The sequence below is a fragment of the Sesamum indicum genome, linkage group LG5 (assembly GCF_000512975.1).
Source record: "Sesamum indicum cultivar Zhongzhi No. 13 linkage group LG5, S_indicum_v1.0, whole genome shotgun sequence".
Lineage (NCBI taxonomy): Eukaryota > Viridiplantae > Streptophyta > Magnoliopsida > Lamiales > Pedaliaceae > Sesamum > Sesamum indicum.
This window is the reverse complement of record NC_026149.1, coordinates 18,323,347-18,341,182: the sequence shown is the minus strand read 5'-3', so window position 1 is coordinate 18,341,182 and position 17,836 is coordinate 18,323,347. Positions and strand designations below refer to the sequence as shown.

The 17,836-nt window shown below is 33.9% G+C and overlaps 1 protein-coding gene, 1 non-coding gene and 1 pseudogene across 2 annotated transcripts; 1 reads left to right on the top strand and 2 right to left on the bottom strand.

The window, feature by feature from the left end:
- Positions 6,793-8,343, top strand: LOC105162916 (1-aminocyclopropane-1-carboxylate oxidase 5-like). The gene is made up of 3 exons (XM_020693975.1): positions 6,793-6,985; positions 7,060-7,292; positions 7,522-8,343. Exons 1-3 carry the CDS (start codon positions 6,884-6,886, stop codon positions 8,126-8,128), a joined length of 942 nt encoding a protein of 313 aa, XP_020549634.1. The 5' UTR covers positions 6,793-6,883; the 3' UTR covers positions 8,129-8,343.
- Positions 13,402-14,330, bottom strand: LOC105162967 (annotated as a pseudogene).
- Positions 16,911-16,982, bottom strand: TRNAM-CAU. The gene has a single exon. It is a non-coding gene; the product is annotated as a tRNA-Met (tRNA).

Here is a 17,836-nt window from a genome sequence, read left to right as displayed (position 1 = left end):
AGTATCTCTTGTAAAAAAAGGACGCAAAGCCAAGGCATGGTGGATACTCTTCAAGAGTTTGACTTAACCATCAAGGGACAAAAAGGGGTTGGAAAATCTCGTTGCCAACCATCTCAGCCGATTGATAGTTGAAGGAGATTCACTCCCCTTGAAAGATGAATTCCCGTACGAACATCTCCTCGCCACACAAGGGGCAATCCCATGGCACGCTGATATAGTAAATTTTCTCGCTACTAACACTTTGTCTAATGATTTGTCTAGAGCAAAGAGAGAAAAAATTAGAAGTGATGCAAAATACTCTGTGTGGGATGATCCATATTTCTGGAAGTATTGCTCAGATCAAATCATAAAGAGGTGCGTATCCAAATCCGAAGTTACATCTATTCTTGAATTTTGTCACTCTCATGCTTGTGGGTGGCATTTTCGGCCTAAACGAACAGCATTGAAAGTATTGGAATATGGTTTATTTTGGCCAAGTTCGTTTAAGGATTCTTGTCTATTCTGCAAATCTTGAAAGAATTGTCAAATGACGGGAAATCTCGATCCCCGTGGTCAACTGCCCCTAACCTCTATACTTTTGTGTGAATTTTTTTATGTATGGGGAATTGATTTCATGGGACCATTTCCTTCATCTTTTGGTAAATCTTACATCATTCTTGGGGTAGATTATGTATCTAAGTGGATTGAAGCAAAAGCCACACGTACAGATGATGCTAAAACTGTCATAGATTTTATGAAGACTAACATCTTTTCTGTATGGAATGCCTAGAGCTATCATTAGTGAACGAGGGACCTACTTTTGCAATAAGATGGTAAGTGCTTTGTTCAAAAAGTATAATTTAACTCATCGAGTCTCCACTGCCTACCACATTCAAACAAATGGTCAAGCCGAAGTCTCCAATTGTAAGATCAAGGCCATACTTGAAAAGACAGTTAATCCCAATCACAAGGATTGGAGCATTCACTTGGATGATGCGTTATGGGCCTTCCACATGGCATACAAGACCCCAATAGGTATGTCCCCATACCGTTTGATATTTTGTAAGCCTTGTCATCTTCCTGTTCAGCTTGAAAATAGGGCTTTTTGGGCAATCAAACAACTTAACATGACGATGGATGAGATGGGGTGTCAATGAAAATTGCAACTCCAAGAGCTTGAGGAAATTTGAAATGATGCTTATGAAAACTCAAGGATCTATAAAGACAAGACTAAAGTTTTCCATGATCAAGTCTTCTCAAGAAAAGTCATTGTTATTGGAAAAAAAGTGTTGCTTTTTCATTCCAAACTTAAACTTTTTCCGGGTAAACTATGTTCTCGTTGGATTGGACCTTTTGTTGTGACTCATATTTTTCCTCATGGTGCAGTTGAAATTAAAAGTCCAACCACTTGTGTGTGCCACGCAAACCTCAAGGACTGACGTGTGTATGAGGAGTGAGCCAACTACGAGTATTTGGGTTGAGCGCGTTTGGGCCGTGCGTAGTGAGCTTCCTCCATTGTCGTGGCCATGCACAAGGGGTGGAGTGTTTGGGCTTTTTAACTTGTTCTTGGGCCGAAATGTGTTCGGCTATACCCATTAAGGCCAATATTTCAAATAATAATATTCTTAGATAATAATGTTAATAATCGCAAAAATTAGGCTAATATTCCCAATAATAATATTATTTACGTTACAATGTCAATAATCACAAAAAATAGGCAAATATTCCCAATAATAACATGATTTACATAACAATGTCTATAATCACAAAATTAAAAAATATTCTCAGTAATAATATTTTTATATAATAATGTCAATAATCACAAAATTAGATCAATACTCCTAATAATATAAAATAATATCAACAATAACAATATTAAGGTAATATTTCATATTAAAATACAATTACATAATCATCAAAAATAGAAAACAAATTGAGGACAATATTTTCAATAATTAATAATTGTTTAAAAATGTATAGCTCTTTTATAACTACATACAAACAGATGATGCATACCTTTAAGCTTGTTTAGACCATCAAGTGAATTTTTCAGTAGAACTAGTTAGGTTTATCCATCTTCATCTATCAACAAAAGACAATATTGATAAATAAGATGACAATTGTTTTTTTCTTCTATAGGAGACAAAGCTCAGTCGAGCGCCCTAGTATATGGAGTTATTTGAAAAATGCTACAAGAAAAAGGACGGCGGCTGAAGTGGGCCCAGGGCGGCTGAGGTGGAGGTAAGTAGACTATTTATATTATTTGTTTTAGAAAAAAATAATTCTTGATTAAAAGTACTAATAGTTTTATTTGTTTTGCAGGGGACATTCCAGAACCGCCTCCGACATATGCCTAGGCCTCGAACCAAGACGATATGGATGTCACTGACGAGGAGGGGTTAGATTAGGTTCTAATTTTTTTTTATTTTTGTAATTAGATAATTTTTCATATTAATATAATATTTTTTCTTAATTATTCATGTTTCATATTGTTTATTACATTCCATTATTTCATATTTATTTAATTAATTAAATTCATAAACATAATTAATTAAAAATATATTTGTAAATAGTTGCTGACCGTACCTATACCATTGCTATTTCAGTTTTAAGTATGCGTTCCAAACTCAAAAAAATCATTTCTAATACCATTACTAGAACAGTTTTATACAAGTGTTCCTAAGTAAGACTGATCATTCCTAATACAGTTCCAATTAAAAAAAGTAAATTGTTTTGACAAATTTAATATTAGGAACGATTTTCGTAAAGTGTTACAGTTCCTGTCCCAAATAAAAATGGTTTGGCCTGAATTGTTCCTAAAATTTTGTAACGCCATTTGTAAGGACGGATTTTCAACCGCTCCAAATAAGTCCATTGTCCTGCAAACTGTTCCAAACACACAAAAAATCATTCATAAACCCACTCCAAATCTCACTTTTTTTTGTAGTGTACCCTCCAGCTCCAAAAGTTAGCATACCACATGGCTTCCCTCGTTAAATAGTTATCCCACATGAAACACAATTTTTTATGGAATAAAACGAATGGTTGAATTAAAAACTCATTCCGTATTTATGTTTTGTTTTGATTTATCGACTAGTCAAGCATAAAATAGAAAACTGTTAGCTTGATTTTTGGAAAAATTATACTTTTATTCCATAATTTAGACCTCGTATAGTTTCAGTTAATTACTCATGAAATTCTCAAAAGTCGAAAATAGTCCTATAACTTGTAAAAGGTCTTAATTTCAACCTTCTTATTGTACAGTCCAATATAAATTGGAACCATTAGTCTAAATAAATCTGCCTTTAACAATAACCCCAACGGCTGGACATTCCCGTCTAGCTTTCAGACTCGGGGGAAACAGCTTAGCTCCATACTGAGAGGCCCGCTAGAATCCCCCCAGAAGGTGGACCAAGCAGAGCTTTATTTACTTGACAGGAGCAGACTCTTGATTCAGTTGTTCGTCCAGGGCTCTTATAAATGCATTGGTCCAAACTAAAGCAATTTTATTTTAGCTCTGGACATGTTTCTCTTTAATTCTCATTAATATTAATGCATTGAGAGTATGTATACATCATCTGTGTCACCATTACGAAATTCTGTTGGATGGGAATTGAATCATTATTTAAGAACCCAATTTTATCACTTTAGTTGTTGTCAAATTGAAGTCGTAATTCCAGCAAAATCTTTTGCAGTAGTTCTTTAGGGGTGATAGTCTTTTGCAGGAAGACACCTCAAACCAGAGAGAGGGAGAGTTCTTCAACTAAAACCATAGAAGTCACCACAAATTCCTTATCGTCATGTTTACGAAGCAAAATTGCAACTAAAATTAAAGCTATAAAAATTCATTAAATCCCAGAAAATCAGTCTATGAACAAGTAAAAAAAAAATAGATCGAACAAAGATTTCAGTGATTCTCAAAAGAAAAATGGCATCTTTTCTCTAAAACCAATCTACCTTACTCTATCTATTTATACTAAAATTTCCTCGGAACCAAAGTTGCTCCCGACTCCACAATGTAATCGTAACGCCCGGGATCCGATTTAATGAAGAAGTCAGCACGACAGGAAGGACATTGGAACTGAAACCTGTAAATCTCTACGCCAAAACACGAGTCCTTTCCAGCTTTCTCTTTCAAACCCCAAAATCTGTCACCTTTGTACGTTTGCCGCCCACACTCGTTGCAGCAAAGCTCAAACGGAATACGCATATTCACAGGTGCTGCGGCAGCGCTCTTCACCGATTTCTCCATTTCGAATTTTCCTACGTAGTCAAAATACTTGCTGAAAGTAAAGGATAGATATGTTTTCTGTCTGTAGATGGTATTGGTGTATATATATATAGATACATATATGGACACCAGCGGAGAGGAGAATTTCATGTTGACTCAGATTCTGACTCTGCTGGAGTTGTCCTATTTGAATTGCAGTCTCCTCCGTCCGAGGAGTATTAGGATTAGGAATACATAATTGCAAGAAACATGTAGTCCACTGTAGTATTAGGCTTAGAAGACATAAATAATAATGAAATATTATTTTTTTGAATAAAAGCTCTGAGTTTCTTGTTTCTTGACACTAGTAAAATACACGTGTGTGGTGCGTGGCACGAAATTTTTTATTTTTCATTATATGTAAAATAGATTTTGTATAAAATAAGATTTATGTCAGTATTTCATTCTTTTTTCCAATCTATTATATAAATTGTATTCTACAAAAATTAAATATGCAAGAAATTAACTAATGGTGCACGTATTTAATATTTTTGGGACTCTTTTCAAGAGATATTTTTATCTTTTTTAAAATATAAAAAATAAGATATATTTAATGGCAAGGGTGCTGGCTTTGGTATCTTTTGGGGTATTATCCCTTCCGATCTTCACAAATCCCTCCATGCTCAATTCCACAAACTTTATGAAGTTTTCCTTGTCGAGCTCTTGGGTAGTTGCTGCTATCTTGATGTCTACAACTCATTCGTCTATCAATTTCTCGGTATTTCGAAAATTGATAATATCCAGGTTCAGTATAGCGCCATATGGATGTAAGGGCTGGAGCATGGTCCTTGCCCAAGGTGTATTTTCAGGCACTCTCTTTGGATTTTCCTTTAGCCTGGTTCCCACACATGTTGGAGTGACATTAGTGTGAAAATCCGCACTTTATCTCATCGGTTGATCCTGTGGAGGATCATTAGAACATTTTCTTCCCTCCGGTGGTGGTAGTGCTGGAGTGATTTCATTTATTTGGATATTGACTAATTACACAATCCCGAGTTGGGAGAAGGATTCCGCCAATTCTTGTAGATATGATAGATCTTCTCTCTTTACCTCCATTATTTTATAGATCTGATAGATGCAATAATCAGATCTTCTTTGGACTTTGGCTTTGAAATCTCTGTGGCCTTCCCCTTCTGGTGTAGAAGAGGTATTGTTCCAAGGGCGCCCCTAATTCGCTCTTTTGTGGATTTTGATGTCTCAGGGTTCTCTCTTTGGTTCTTCTTTAGATCTGCAGTTTCTGCCTTCAGATCTGTAAGGTTCTTCTTTAGATCGGTAAGGATCTTAAAAACTTCGTCCACCTTCTCGTTCAAAGATTATATTTTCATAAGTATGTGAATTAACCTATGTCCATAGTTTTGAACTGTCTTTTGTATCTCCCTCAAATCTTGGGAGATCTTTGATGTACCCCGTCCAAGTTCTTTTCAGTTAGTTCCTTTAATCATAATTTTTAGAACTGAAATTATGTAGGAATTTACCCGTTCCGTTTCTCCTGGCTGGGATTCTACCATGGTGTTCAGTGGAGAGTAAACACCTCACTGCGTTCCCTTATAGTATTTGTCGAACTTTAAAATTTCTTAGCCATTCTTGTTCATCTTCTGGCATGAGAAGTCTTGGATCAATCCTCTTGGGACCGTGGTAACACTTGTCAAGAATTTCCATGAGAAATTCTCTTCTTTGTATTTCCAAAATTTGGAAATATTCCCTGTTTTCAGAGTAACTCGAACTTTCGTTCGGTTCCATTTTCTCTCAAAGAGTCTCCTCCATTAGTGGATAAATAATATTAAAATATAATATAATCATATATTTTTTAAATAAATCTAGGCTTTGATACCATTGTAGGTGAGCATGTGTGAAAATTAAAATTTTAACGTAAATGGACTAAAATAGCACTTTAAAATCTGCTCAAGGGTAAAAATGTCCAAACATCCATCTGTGGTCCCGATTTAAGCCATTTTAAAAGTTATAGGATTAAATTGAAAATGCGTATACTTAAAGAACTAAAATTAATCGCATAAAAACTTAAAGGACCGAAATGATCTTTCTTCCCTTCTATGATTGATTGTACGGTCCAATAAATTGGGACCATTCTTTTTCTAAATAAAACATAAAATTGGGTGTAAGAATCAAATCCATTGGTCCAAACTAAAGCAATTTTATTTTAGTGCAAAGACAATCCAAAAAGAGAAAGAAGAAGAGCATAATATCAAATCTATGTTCAGCCACTCTGGACATGTTTGTCTTTAATTCTCATTGAGAGTATGTATACATCATCTGTGTCAGCATTACGAAATTCTGTTGGATGGGAATTGAATCATTATTTAAGACATGATGCATGAATATGAACCCAATAAGAATCCTTTAAAATGCGTAATTAGTATGGATTAAACAATTGGTTTAATGATGATAAGATGCATTAGCTTAATTAACGTTTGGTGTCACTTTCCATATCCGTATTTAAGGATTAAAATTTTCATAATTTTGAGGAAGAAACAAATAAAAACATTTGTAATTCGAAATCGCTCATATATAAATAGGTCCAGAGATTTGCTATTGAGCACCACATCAGTACACTGGCAATAAGAGAAAGTCCTTAATTGTGTACTTAAGTTAGTAATTTTCTTTGAATTATAAATAATGGGGATTCCAGTTGTTGATTTTTCAAAGGTTGATGGAAAGGAGAGAGCCGATACTCTGGCTCTAATTGATCATTATTGTCAAGAGTGGGGATTCTTTCAGGTACTCAAATGACAATAGTAGCTTGCTATTTTACTATATGGTATGCTGACTAAATTGTTTCTTGATTTTCACAGTTAATCAATCACGGGATCTCTGAGGACCTCCTGGACAGGGTGAAGAAGGTGGCCACTGAATGCTATAAGCTAGAAAGGGAGGCAGGTTTCAAGAACTCAAAACCAGTCCAGTTGCTAAATGAACTGCTAGGAAAGAATAGTGATGAGAAAATAGAGAATGTGGATTGGGAGGATGTTTTTCTGCTCTCGGATGAGAATGATGCTGAGTGGCCATCAAAAACCCCTGGTTTCATGTAAGCACAACTTTATTTTAATTATGCTCCATGAGATTACTTTAATAATAGTTTTTGTTTACATATGAATAATTTTGAATAACTTAGTTTTGGTTGATATGAAAATATATGGAACCAAGATAACATATGCAAACAATAAACTGAATGTTTTCAGAGTAGGAACAAGTCCATGCATTCATCAAATGAAATTTTTTGCTAATTGTTTAACTAATTATGTTTCTTACAATAGAGAAACCATGAAGGAATACAGAACTGAGCTGAAGAAATTAGGACATAAAGTCATGGAAATAATGGATGAGAATTTAGGCTTGCCAAAAGGCTACATCAAGAATGCTTTTGATGGTGGAGTAAACAATACTGCATTTTTTGGCACCAAGGTGAGCCACTATCCACCGTGCCCCCACCCAGAGAAAGTAAATGCTCTCCGAGCCCACACTGATGCTGGGGGCGTCGTCTTGCTCTTCCAAGATGATGAGGTGAAAGGCCTTCAAATGTTGAAAGATGGGGTTTGGACTGATGTGCAACCTTTGAAAAATTCTATAGTCATTAATACAGGTGATCAGATTGAAGTTTTGAGCAATGGGAGGTACAAGAGTATTTTACATCGGGTTGTGCCCCAAACGGATGGACAAAGAAGGTCAATTGCTTCATTCTACAATCCATCACTCAAGGCAACCATAGCACCTGCTCCACAACTGCTCGGTCCCAAAGTGGACAACAAGACGAGCGACGCTGCCAAGTATCCAAAGTTTGTATTTGGGGACTACATGTCCGTTTATCTTAAACAAAAATTCCAACCTAAAGAACCAAGGTTCCAAGCTGTAAAAGCTGTGTAAGAGTCTAAAACAATTGATGGGATGTTGCATGAGACTTTAGGCATGTGTGTTGAGAAATGATGCAATGTGTGTGTGTGCGCACTTGTGTGTGTTTGTGTTATGAGATGTGTTTGGGTTTGTCCTTGTAGCAAAATGCTTTATTTGAGCGTATGCTTCTTCGGTTGTACGTCTATGAATGATATCGAAATAAATAAAGTGCCTAATCTTTTTTTTTTCTTGGATGTAATTTGAATTATTGCTATATTTTCTTGAATGACATAATTCGTAGAATTCATTAATTGTTTTAAGAAAAAAGTAAATTAAAATTATTATTAATTAGCTTCTAAAAGATCTATTTATATTTATATCAACCAATTCGAAAAATTCTTATAGCTAACTAATTATTGAGTATTAATATTTTCTCTTCGAACATTAATATGTCATACACATAAAGTTATTTATGTTATTTTCATAATATCTATTATATTATTTGTTCTATTACCATCATTAACATTATTATGTTTTCCTATGTATCAATCTATATTTATATCTTGTAAAAGGGCATATAATTAGAAAATTTTCATCATTTTAATTTAATTATATATGACTAAAATACTCTGTATTAAACAATAAGTAACACTAAAGAAAAGTAATATAAATAATAATAAGATTCCAATAGGCTGCAAAAATTATCAACTCGTGAATTGTTGTAGGTTTTGCCAGGATGTTTAAACCATTTGTTGAGGCTAAAAGCCACGAAATATTTTTATAATGGCTATTAATGTAGCAAATAACCCGTGATTCTGTAAGTAACGCACTGACAATTTTAGTTCTATAATTTATGATTTTAAAATGTTAAATTAGTTATAATTCTATAATATATGTTGTTGAATATTTTTATATATTTATTTTTCTTAATTTATTATTCACATACTTTAGCATAATATCGACAATAAATAATACAACGATATATGGTATGTATTATAATACGAGCTGTGTGGTATGATTGATGATGAGATATCAAATGGTGAGATACCATACGAGCTGTGTGTTGTGTGGTATCAGTGGTGATATGGTCACAAGCTATGTGCTGTGTGATTGCCGGCAAATGCCATTGAGTGATACACTCTAATTTGGTTAAGTAGGGCCCTAAGAAAATAACGATAACATCAAATATTATGTTGTGGTTGATGTTCAATTCTCGTATTGGTTTTGCATGACTATGGGCATTGAGTGCTTTGTAATTACATAACAAATATTGGTTGATTAGAATCATTGCATGTAATTGGTCTTTTATTGTACGTGGCATATGTGTATATAAATATATATAGAAGTTAGTTAGCTATACTTACTGAGTTGACAGCTCATTCTTTGCCACGTTTTTTTTTTCAAGGGATTGATCGCAGCGACTCATTTATTATATTGATGTTAGATCGTATGCAGTTGTAAGACTTGTAGGCGGGTCAGCAGTGTCATTTTGAGTCAGGAGTTATAGCTACATATGTACATGAATATTAAATTGTGACTGAATTGGTATTCGTAATTCTAAATTGTATCAAATATGTATTTTGAATGAGTTTAGGAATATCGATACCCTTGTTGTTTTCACTAAGTCGTTACTATAAATTGTCAATGGCAATAATTTAATGCAAAATTCTTCACCATAATGATTATATTATGACAAGATCAAAATTATTATCAATAGATATAATATATAATTTTAGTAACAATTTAAAATTTTAATTTCATTTGATATCTTGTCATCAGTACACTGATTTATTGTAGTGATTAATTATTAACAGTTGAATATTATAAATTATATATAGATAATTATTAATTCATGATCTATTAACATTAAGATACATTAATAATATATTTGATCCTTATTTTCACTATAGGAAAAAGAAAAAAAAAAAGCCACAAATCGAGACAAGGAGATCATTATTATTAATTAAGAAAGTAGAACATGACTAATCACTACTATTTACATTAAAGGGTCAATTACACGTAAACTTTCTCTAAAAATACGAATTCATTTTTACATCAGAGTTTGGATAGAAAATATTGATGTTAATAAAAGAAAATATATAACTTTCAATTTTATCCTTCATTTAATATTTCTATATCTTGTCATTAGTAACACCTCTTTATTTTTTCATTTTCTTCGTGGGCTCCATCCTTCACACCTGTTCTTCATGGATCTCTGTTGGCCAACCCATGGCCTGCTCCATGCGCCTTCATCTTCTGGGTTTGCTCTTTACCATTATTACAAAAAATAAAAGAAAACCTACCTCTAATATGTTACACTCATTACAACGTAAAAAGAAATCCCAATCAACAGTTGAGGGGAGTACATAAATAGGGATGAATCAAGCCTTAAATATTTTAGGCTAAAAATGAAAAGATAAGAAATAACAGGCACGCATGCCCGAACCCAACAAAAAATAAACCATCCAAAAAGTCTAAAAGGCTTTGTGATCATCCATGTTAATCCAATTAACATATAAACATAAAATATTTCAAATAATCATGCACCAACATATAACGCAAACCATACGTTAGATAATAATATCTAATATATTAAATTAATTACACATCCAATCCAAGAAATATGTAAAATAATGCAACTTAATTATGGACATATGCGACCTATTCAAAAATTAATTCTTACTTGAAAAATCAATTCAAATTAATTTTAGTAATTTAATTTTGAAAAATACCAAATCTCGACCAAAATTAATTATTTTGGAAAAATAAGCAGAATATTCAGACAAAAATAAAAAATTTGAAAAAATAGGAAACATCGGTCAGGGTCGACCGACAGCCAGGTGTGAGTGCGCTTAGGTGGATGCGCACGTGATGCTTGCCACACCCACGCTCTAGCTGCCGCCGCGTGCCAGCCACCCGATAGGTAGTGACTGTCTAATGTGTTTTTCGACTTTTTGTTTTGTTTTGTTTTTTTGCAAATTCTAGAACAATAAAAAACAATTAAATTTCAAAAATTTCAAATTTTAAAAAAATTCTCATGCACATAATTAAATACAAAAATTAAAACATATAAACCTTAAATCTAGATATGAAATTAAGCACATGAATCATGCTTCGAGAACATGGCCAGACATTTTGAACCAACCAAGCTGCATGATCCATTTCAATGCATTAACTTTTCGAGACTTCTAAATGTTCATTTTTATCATCAAGGCAAGAGTTTGGTGGTAAACGACACAAACATATCTTCAAGTACCTTATCGTAGTTTTGCACTTCAACTACCTAACGCTTAGGCAATCCTGCATTTTATCAGGTTCCTCATGTAAACTCTTCATACCCAACAACGTTTCTTCATTTCCCCTAGTTATGAAGGAGTATGTGGATTGGTGGGCCAAGAGCAATAGCACTCCTTTATAGAACAATACAAGAGTCTTTTTTAAACTCAATTATCCTCTGGATTTGGAGAATGGATTTAAAGATAATCGAGTGATGCAGGCTGTTGAGACTGGTGCAACAAACTCTGTTGCAACCACTTCCAAAAGGAAACATAATGTGGTTGTAGATACTCTTGTTACTACTTTGTCCTACGAAAATGATGGAGTAAGTTAATACTTGCTTTTCTCATGCAATGACGACAACACCTGTTCCCGCTCCGTTAGATCACGCCACCCCGTCAAAGAACATTGTCCATGTCAGAAAGATTTCAACAGAAAACACGTCATCATCTAAAAATTCGTGGGATATCTCCCATTCAACTAGCATAGGGTGGTCAACTAAGAAGTTGGTGCGAGCTTGTTATTTGACCATCTTTTGGGGTATATATTCTATCTCATATTGTTTGAACACAATGGACCCTATATCAAACACGATGGAACACTTTGCCAATAAGAGCACTAGTCTTGAGATCATAAACTTGACTAGATCAGCCCAAGATATATGTCCACCCTTTGAAATAATGCCTCAACTTCTAGATGACATAAAACATCGCCAAGCAGACTCTTTCAACTGGTGAGTATTGCAACTCATTTTCAGTTAAGTTCTTGTAACGTCCATAGAATTTTATATATAATTGAGAGACTAATTGTTAATTATTAAAAAAATTTAGATTTAATTATAAATAAATCATAGGTTCAAATTATAATATATTAAAACTTGAAAGGAGTAAATTGGAGCTCATTATAATGAAAATTTTTAAAAAAGTTTGAATTTAAAAAAATAATAATAATAATATAGAAAGGGGGAAATTGGCAAGCAGGTACCCAACCCACAGCCTCACCACAACTTTTAATATATATATTACTAATGTGGGTGGCCCAACGAATTACAGCCCAAGAACAAGTTAAAGAGCCGACATTAATTAAAGGCGTGAGATACCATGGAGAACCCCAACAATCCTGCTAACAAGTAGAATACCGTGGAGACATCCGACAGCAATCAGCCTTTGCAGGTTGTTATGGGAGCCTCTCTGACACCAATAGGAGGGTCCGCCCCATCCTTTCCAGCTCCGATACTGCCTCCCAGGGTGACTGAACCATGTTCGACCCTCAAAGGCGAAACACCTCCTTGGATACTACATTAGGTGAACTTTTCCCAACCTTGCTGGGTGCAATCCAACAAGCAATTGCAGCGACCATTTAGGCACAAATGGCGATAATGGTACCTGCTCGCTCAGCCCCTGCGCTGGAAGCAGGTACCCTACAAGGAGGATTAGAAGGAAGTCCCCCAAAAGGAGTTACTGTAACAGGGGGTCGGCCTACTGCAGTACAGAGGTTCCCCAACATTGGCTGGCTTGATTGCAACGTCTTCAAAGGGCCTCTAGGATGTGCAACATCAGATAGCAGGAATTCCAGGAGAAGAACAATAGGGTGTCCCCTTCAGAGACGCTGTGATGGAGGATGAGCTTCCTACGAATTGTCGTACCCTTGGTATCGTTGAGTATGATGGGTCTACTGACACCCAAAAACATCTTTCGAGTTCTAAAAATGCAGCTTTGCTGCACAGGTATACAGATGGGATCAAATGTCGAGTTTTCATAACTACCTTCCCTCGAGCCTCGCAGTAGTGGTTTAGCCAGCTGCCCCGGGAGCAATAGGAAGCTTCCAGGAGTTTAGATCTTTGTTCCTGCACCAGTTCACTAGTAGCTGGAAAAATAGGAAAACGAAGCTCAGCCTCTTCGTCATGTGCCAAAGGGATAATAAGCCATAAAGGGAGTACCTTCAAAGGTTCCACTCTGCGGCCCTGGAGTAACCCTTCGCCACACAAAAAGTGAAGGCCAACACCTTCTCACAAGGCCCCGTTTCAAAATCTAATGCCCTCTTGGTTCGAGCAACCAAGTATATGGTGGATAATGGCTGACCTTAGTGCCAAAAAAGGCTGCATTGTCTACTCAATCATCAAAAGCATTCTTAATGTAGCGTTTTGGCAAGCCTAAATTCTCGTCCATTACTTCCATAACTTTGTGCCCTAGTTTTTTTAGTTCACCTCTGTATTCTTTCATAGTTTCCTTGTCGTAAACAAATATAATTAGTTAAGTACTTAACTTATGCTTCAATTTCATGTTTGCATGAAGATGTTCACGTTTTTTAAAAAATAAATTTATTTTATGGATATTTGGTTGCATCCAAAATAGAATATTTGAATACAAGTTTCTACAATGCTTCATTCCGGTTGTCAAACATTTATGTGGACTACAATGGACTAATTAAATTTTTTCCAGAAGTTTCCATCTGTAAGTGACTAAAATATATAGAAACATTCATTTGTTAAACAAAAGTTATTATGAAAGTAAAACTCATAGAAAATAATTAGAACAAATTTTTTTATAACTTGAAACAAACAGTTTTTGACGGCCACTCATCATCATTTTCATCTGAAAGTAGGAACACATCCTCTCAATCCACATTCTCTATTTTCTCATCACTCTTCTTGTCCGCCAGTTCATTCAACAATTGTACTGGTTTTGAGTTCTTGAAACCAGCCTCCCTTTCCCGCTTGTAGCATTCAGTCGCCACCTTCTTCACTTTGTCCAGGAGCTCCTCAGAGATGTCGTGGTTGATTAGCTGCCATTATAAAAAATCAATTAAAAAATATGACGTTCAGTAAAATAATAAGCCATTTAATCACAATGAATACGTGAAAGAATCCCCACTCTTTACTGTAATGGTCAATCAAAGCCAGAGTGTCGGCCCTCTCTTTTCCATCAATCTTTGAGAAATCAACAACTGGAATCTCCATTAATTATAAATCAAAGAAAATTAACCAATTTTAAGTACACTATTAAACCCTTTCCACTTATTGCTAGTGTGCTGATATGGTGCTCAATAGCTCGTCTCGAGGCCTATTTATATAGAAGCAATATAGTATATTTTCCGTCATCTTGGAAGTAAATTCATTAAATTTTATATATACTTATATATTTTTCCTTCAAAATTATAAATTTTAAACCTCAAGGAAATGGACTGTGACACAAAACCTTAATTAAGGTAATAAATACATCTTACTGTCATATATTATGTCATCTTGCATGATTGAGACCAAAAATCTTTTTCTCCTTGGTGCTAGTAAAATGGGTCATTATTACTATTATTATTATCACTTTCCTTGGCCCTATCCGTAAATTTAATAACGACCCATCATTATGATTTAACGGTTAGGGTCGAGCATTATCATAGTTATAATTGAAGATAGAATTAAACATACGTCCTGACTTGTGTATTGATTTCATAAATTTAAATCTTGTCTCATAGTGATAGGAAGTCAGCTACAGGGCTGCATTCCTTCCTAATAGGTCTGTGGGGTGCCACTCCTGTGTACCTATTTGGCCTACCATAATAAACAAGAAAAATCATAAATAGTGATGATTTGTAGAAGCCACTGAATTCGTTATTCGTTTGATGAGTTTTTATTTTATTTTATGTTTTTGAGCGAACAGATGAAATACGTTGTTGTATTTGAAGATTAATTACAATGGCTATTGAATTATTTATAAATAATTTATAATAATTATTTATGACAAATACATATTATAATCTCATATATATATTCATTTTTAATTTCTTTAAACTCGAGTTCGTAAGTTTAAATTAAGATACTTTTGACAATCGAATTTGATTTTCAATAAAGTTGTGCAAATTTGGTTGATATTCATGCATCTTGCCTTAAAAAATATGATTCAATTCCTATCCAACACAAGTGCTTAATGCTGACACAGATACTCTACGTACTCTCAATGCATTAATTTACTTGAGAAATATAATACAAGAGATAATGTCCAGGATGGCTGAACATGGATTTGAGTTCTGTTCTATTACACTCAAATGTTGCAGTAAATTTTGAATTAATGTGGACTTTCAATGATTGCAAAAGGGAAAAAAATGCAATCAATCCCCTTACGATATCGCAAATGAGCAAATTACTCTCTTATAAAAAAATAAATAGCGATTTACTTCCCTATATTTTTTAAAATACAATAATTTATCCCCCTATAATTTTTAAAATGAAGCAATTTACCTCCTTATATAAAGAGGTAAATTGCTTCATTTTAAGAAGTATAGGGGGGTAAATTATAATATTTTTTTTATAAGGGGATAATGTGCTCATTTTCAATATTACGGGGTATTGCCATTCGCCCATTGCAAAAGGTCCAAAGTAAATTGCATTACTTTGCACCAATGGACGTTGTTCTCATAATCCACAATATTTAAAGTTTAAGTAGAAATAATGTCAAGGGTATTTGCAATTGCTTTTATTTTTGTAATGAAAATAAGTTATAAAAGAATTTATAAGTCAAGTAGTAATAAAAGTTGGGAGTGTTAATTTGAAAATAAAGATTAAAAGTCAAAAAAAGTTGAGGTTGGAAAAACAACTTAACATTCACAATTTTACCTATAAATTGCACAAGTTGGTAGGGAGTTGTTTACAACTTTTCGCTTAAATCCACTTAATTTAAGAAGTTTCAAAAATAGAAATACAAAAACACTCGATTAAGATGCAAGCCACATCATTTGGGGCCTTTGTCTTGGGGTTGATTATGTAGGCATGCATCCCACATCAGTTGTAGACGAGAAATTTGAGTGATTTATATGTCCCAAAAGTGTCTTTTCGTTAGCAAGGCATCTTTTCTATACAAAACTATGATTTTTCAAGATATCAGAGCGGACAATATCTCGCAAACCACATCAATTGGTGTTATATTTGGGAACAAGACCATGTACCCATCCGAAACCTCTTGTTTGGGGGTTAATGAGGTTAGCAAGTGCCTTGGTTAACAAGGCCATGTGCCCATTTCTCTAAGATTATACAGAAACACACCCTAAAAAATATTATGCTAACACCCCTTAGAGGATGTCACCGCAATTTATACTAATTGTTAATGATTGATATCTCTAATATAGTCGTGATTGATTTATTTAACAAAAATAATTTAAATCCCTTATTGGATGTTGGAGTGATGGTCAAATGTTGGTTCTTGTTCGTGTAATATTATTCAAGAGTTGAATATATGTACATATTTATTTGGTTAAAAAATGCTCTAAATAGATCATTGAATTGGTCAAATTGAACTTTTGGTCCTACAATTTAGCAAGAATGGCATTTTCAGGACATCCAAAGATCAAGATGGCAAAGATATATACTCCATCGTATTTTCAAAATTTTGCAATTTTAGTACACTACTCCTCGGAGATTCTCAATCACACAACTTAAAATTGAAACTCTACCATTTGAGCTACTTCCCCAGTTGCCACAAAGGGTTGCTGAAAACTTTTCTGGAAATATGCCAAAATGAAAAGAAGAATTAGTAAGGAAGCCGCTCCGTATCAGAGCCAGGTTTCGATCCTGGGACCTGTGGGTTATGGGCCCACCACGCTTCCGCTGCGCCACTCTGATTTGTTGAGGGTTTAACAAATAGAATAATACAAATAGCATAAAAATATAAATACCCTCCTCATGTTTGGCTTCGTTTTTGAGCATTTCCACAGACAAGACAAAATATACCCAATATTTTTATTTTTTTATTTTTTATACCTTAACTGTGCATTTTTTATTTTTCAACTTTCTATATATGATATATATACACGCACTTATATATATAAATATAATATAAAAGAGACATTATTTGATAATGAACAGTGTTTTTTATCTTTTAAAAATATAACATTAAACATACGATATTTATATATATATATTCATAGTTATGTATAAACTAGATATAATTTGACAATAAACAGTGATTTTTGTCTCTCAAATCCTAATATCAAACCTACACCATTCTTTTAAAATAATTTTTCAGTATAATAAGAAGTCGTTGTTATTACTACAAATACTTGAAAGAAACCCCACTCTTCACAACAACGATCAATTTGGGCCAAACCATCAACCGTCTCCTCTCCATCAACCATGGAGAAATATCCCGTAACAAAAATTTTGCTTTTTACTATGGATTTCGATACACAACAATAATTTTAATTAAAACAATTGTCGTTTCAATTCTTTGCTATGATTGTATTTTGATACTAAAAAAATCATTTTGTATAATAAAAAAGAAGGTGAATCAAACTATATTGTTTTCTGAGATTTTTCTAATAATATTTTTTAATTGTAGTAAAAGGATAAAATAGACTCCAAAATTAAAATTTCTTCCCCCCAAATAGAAATGAAAAAAAACTCAAAAAACTATCTTAGTTTTTTGAGACAAATTAACCCTAAGTCCTAAATTTCATACTTGCCTATACTAGAAGAAG

Excerpts from the sequence above, each read along its gene's own strand:
- LOC105162916 (XM_020693975.1), top strand. The coding sequence starts at position 6,884 with ATGGGGATTCCAGTTGTTGATTTTTCAAAGGTTGATGGAAAGGAGAGA. Across the intron at positions 6,986-7,059 it reads AAGAGTGGGGATTCTTTCAG|TTAATCAATCACGGGATCTC; the intron begins GTACTCAAATGA and ends TGATTTTCACAG. Across the intron at positions 7,293-7,521 it reads TCAAAAACCCCTGGTTTCAT|AGAAACCATGAAGGAATACA; the intron begins GTAAGCACAACT and ends TTCTTACAATAG.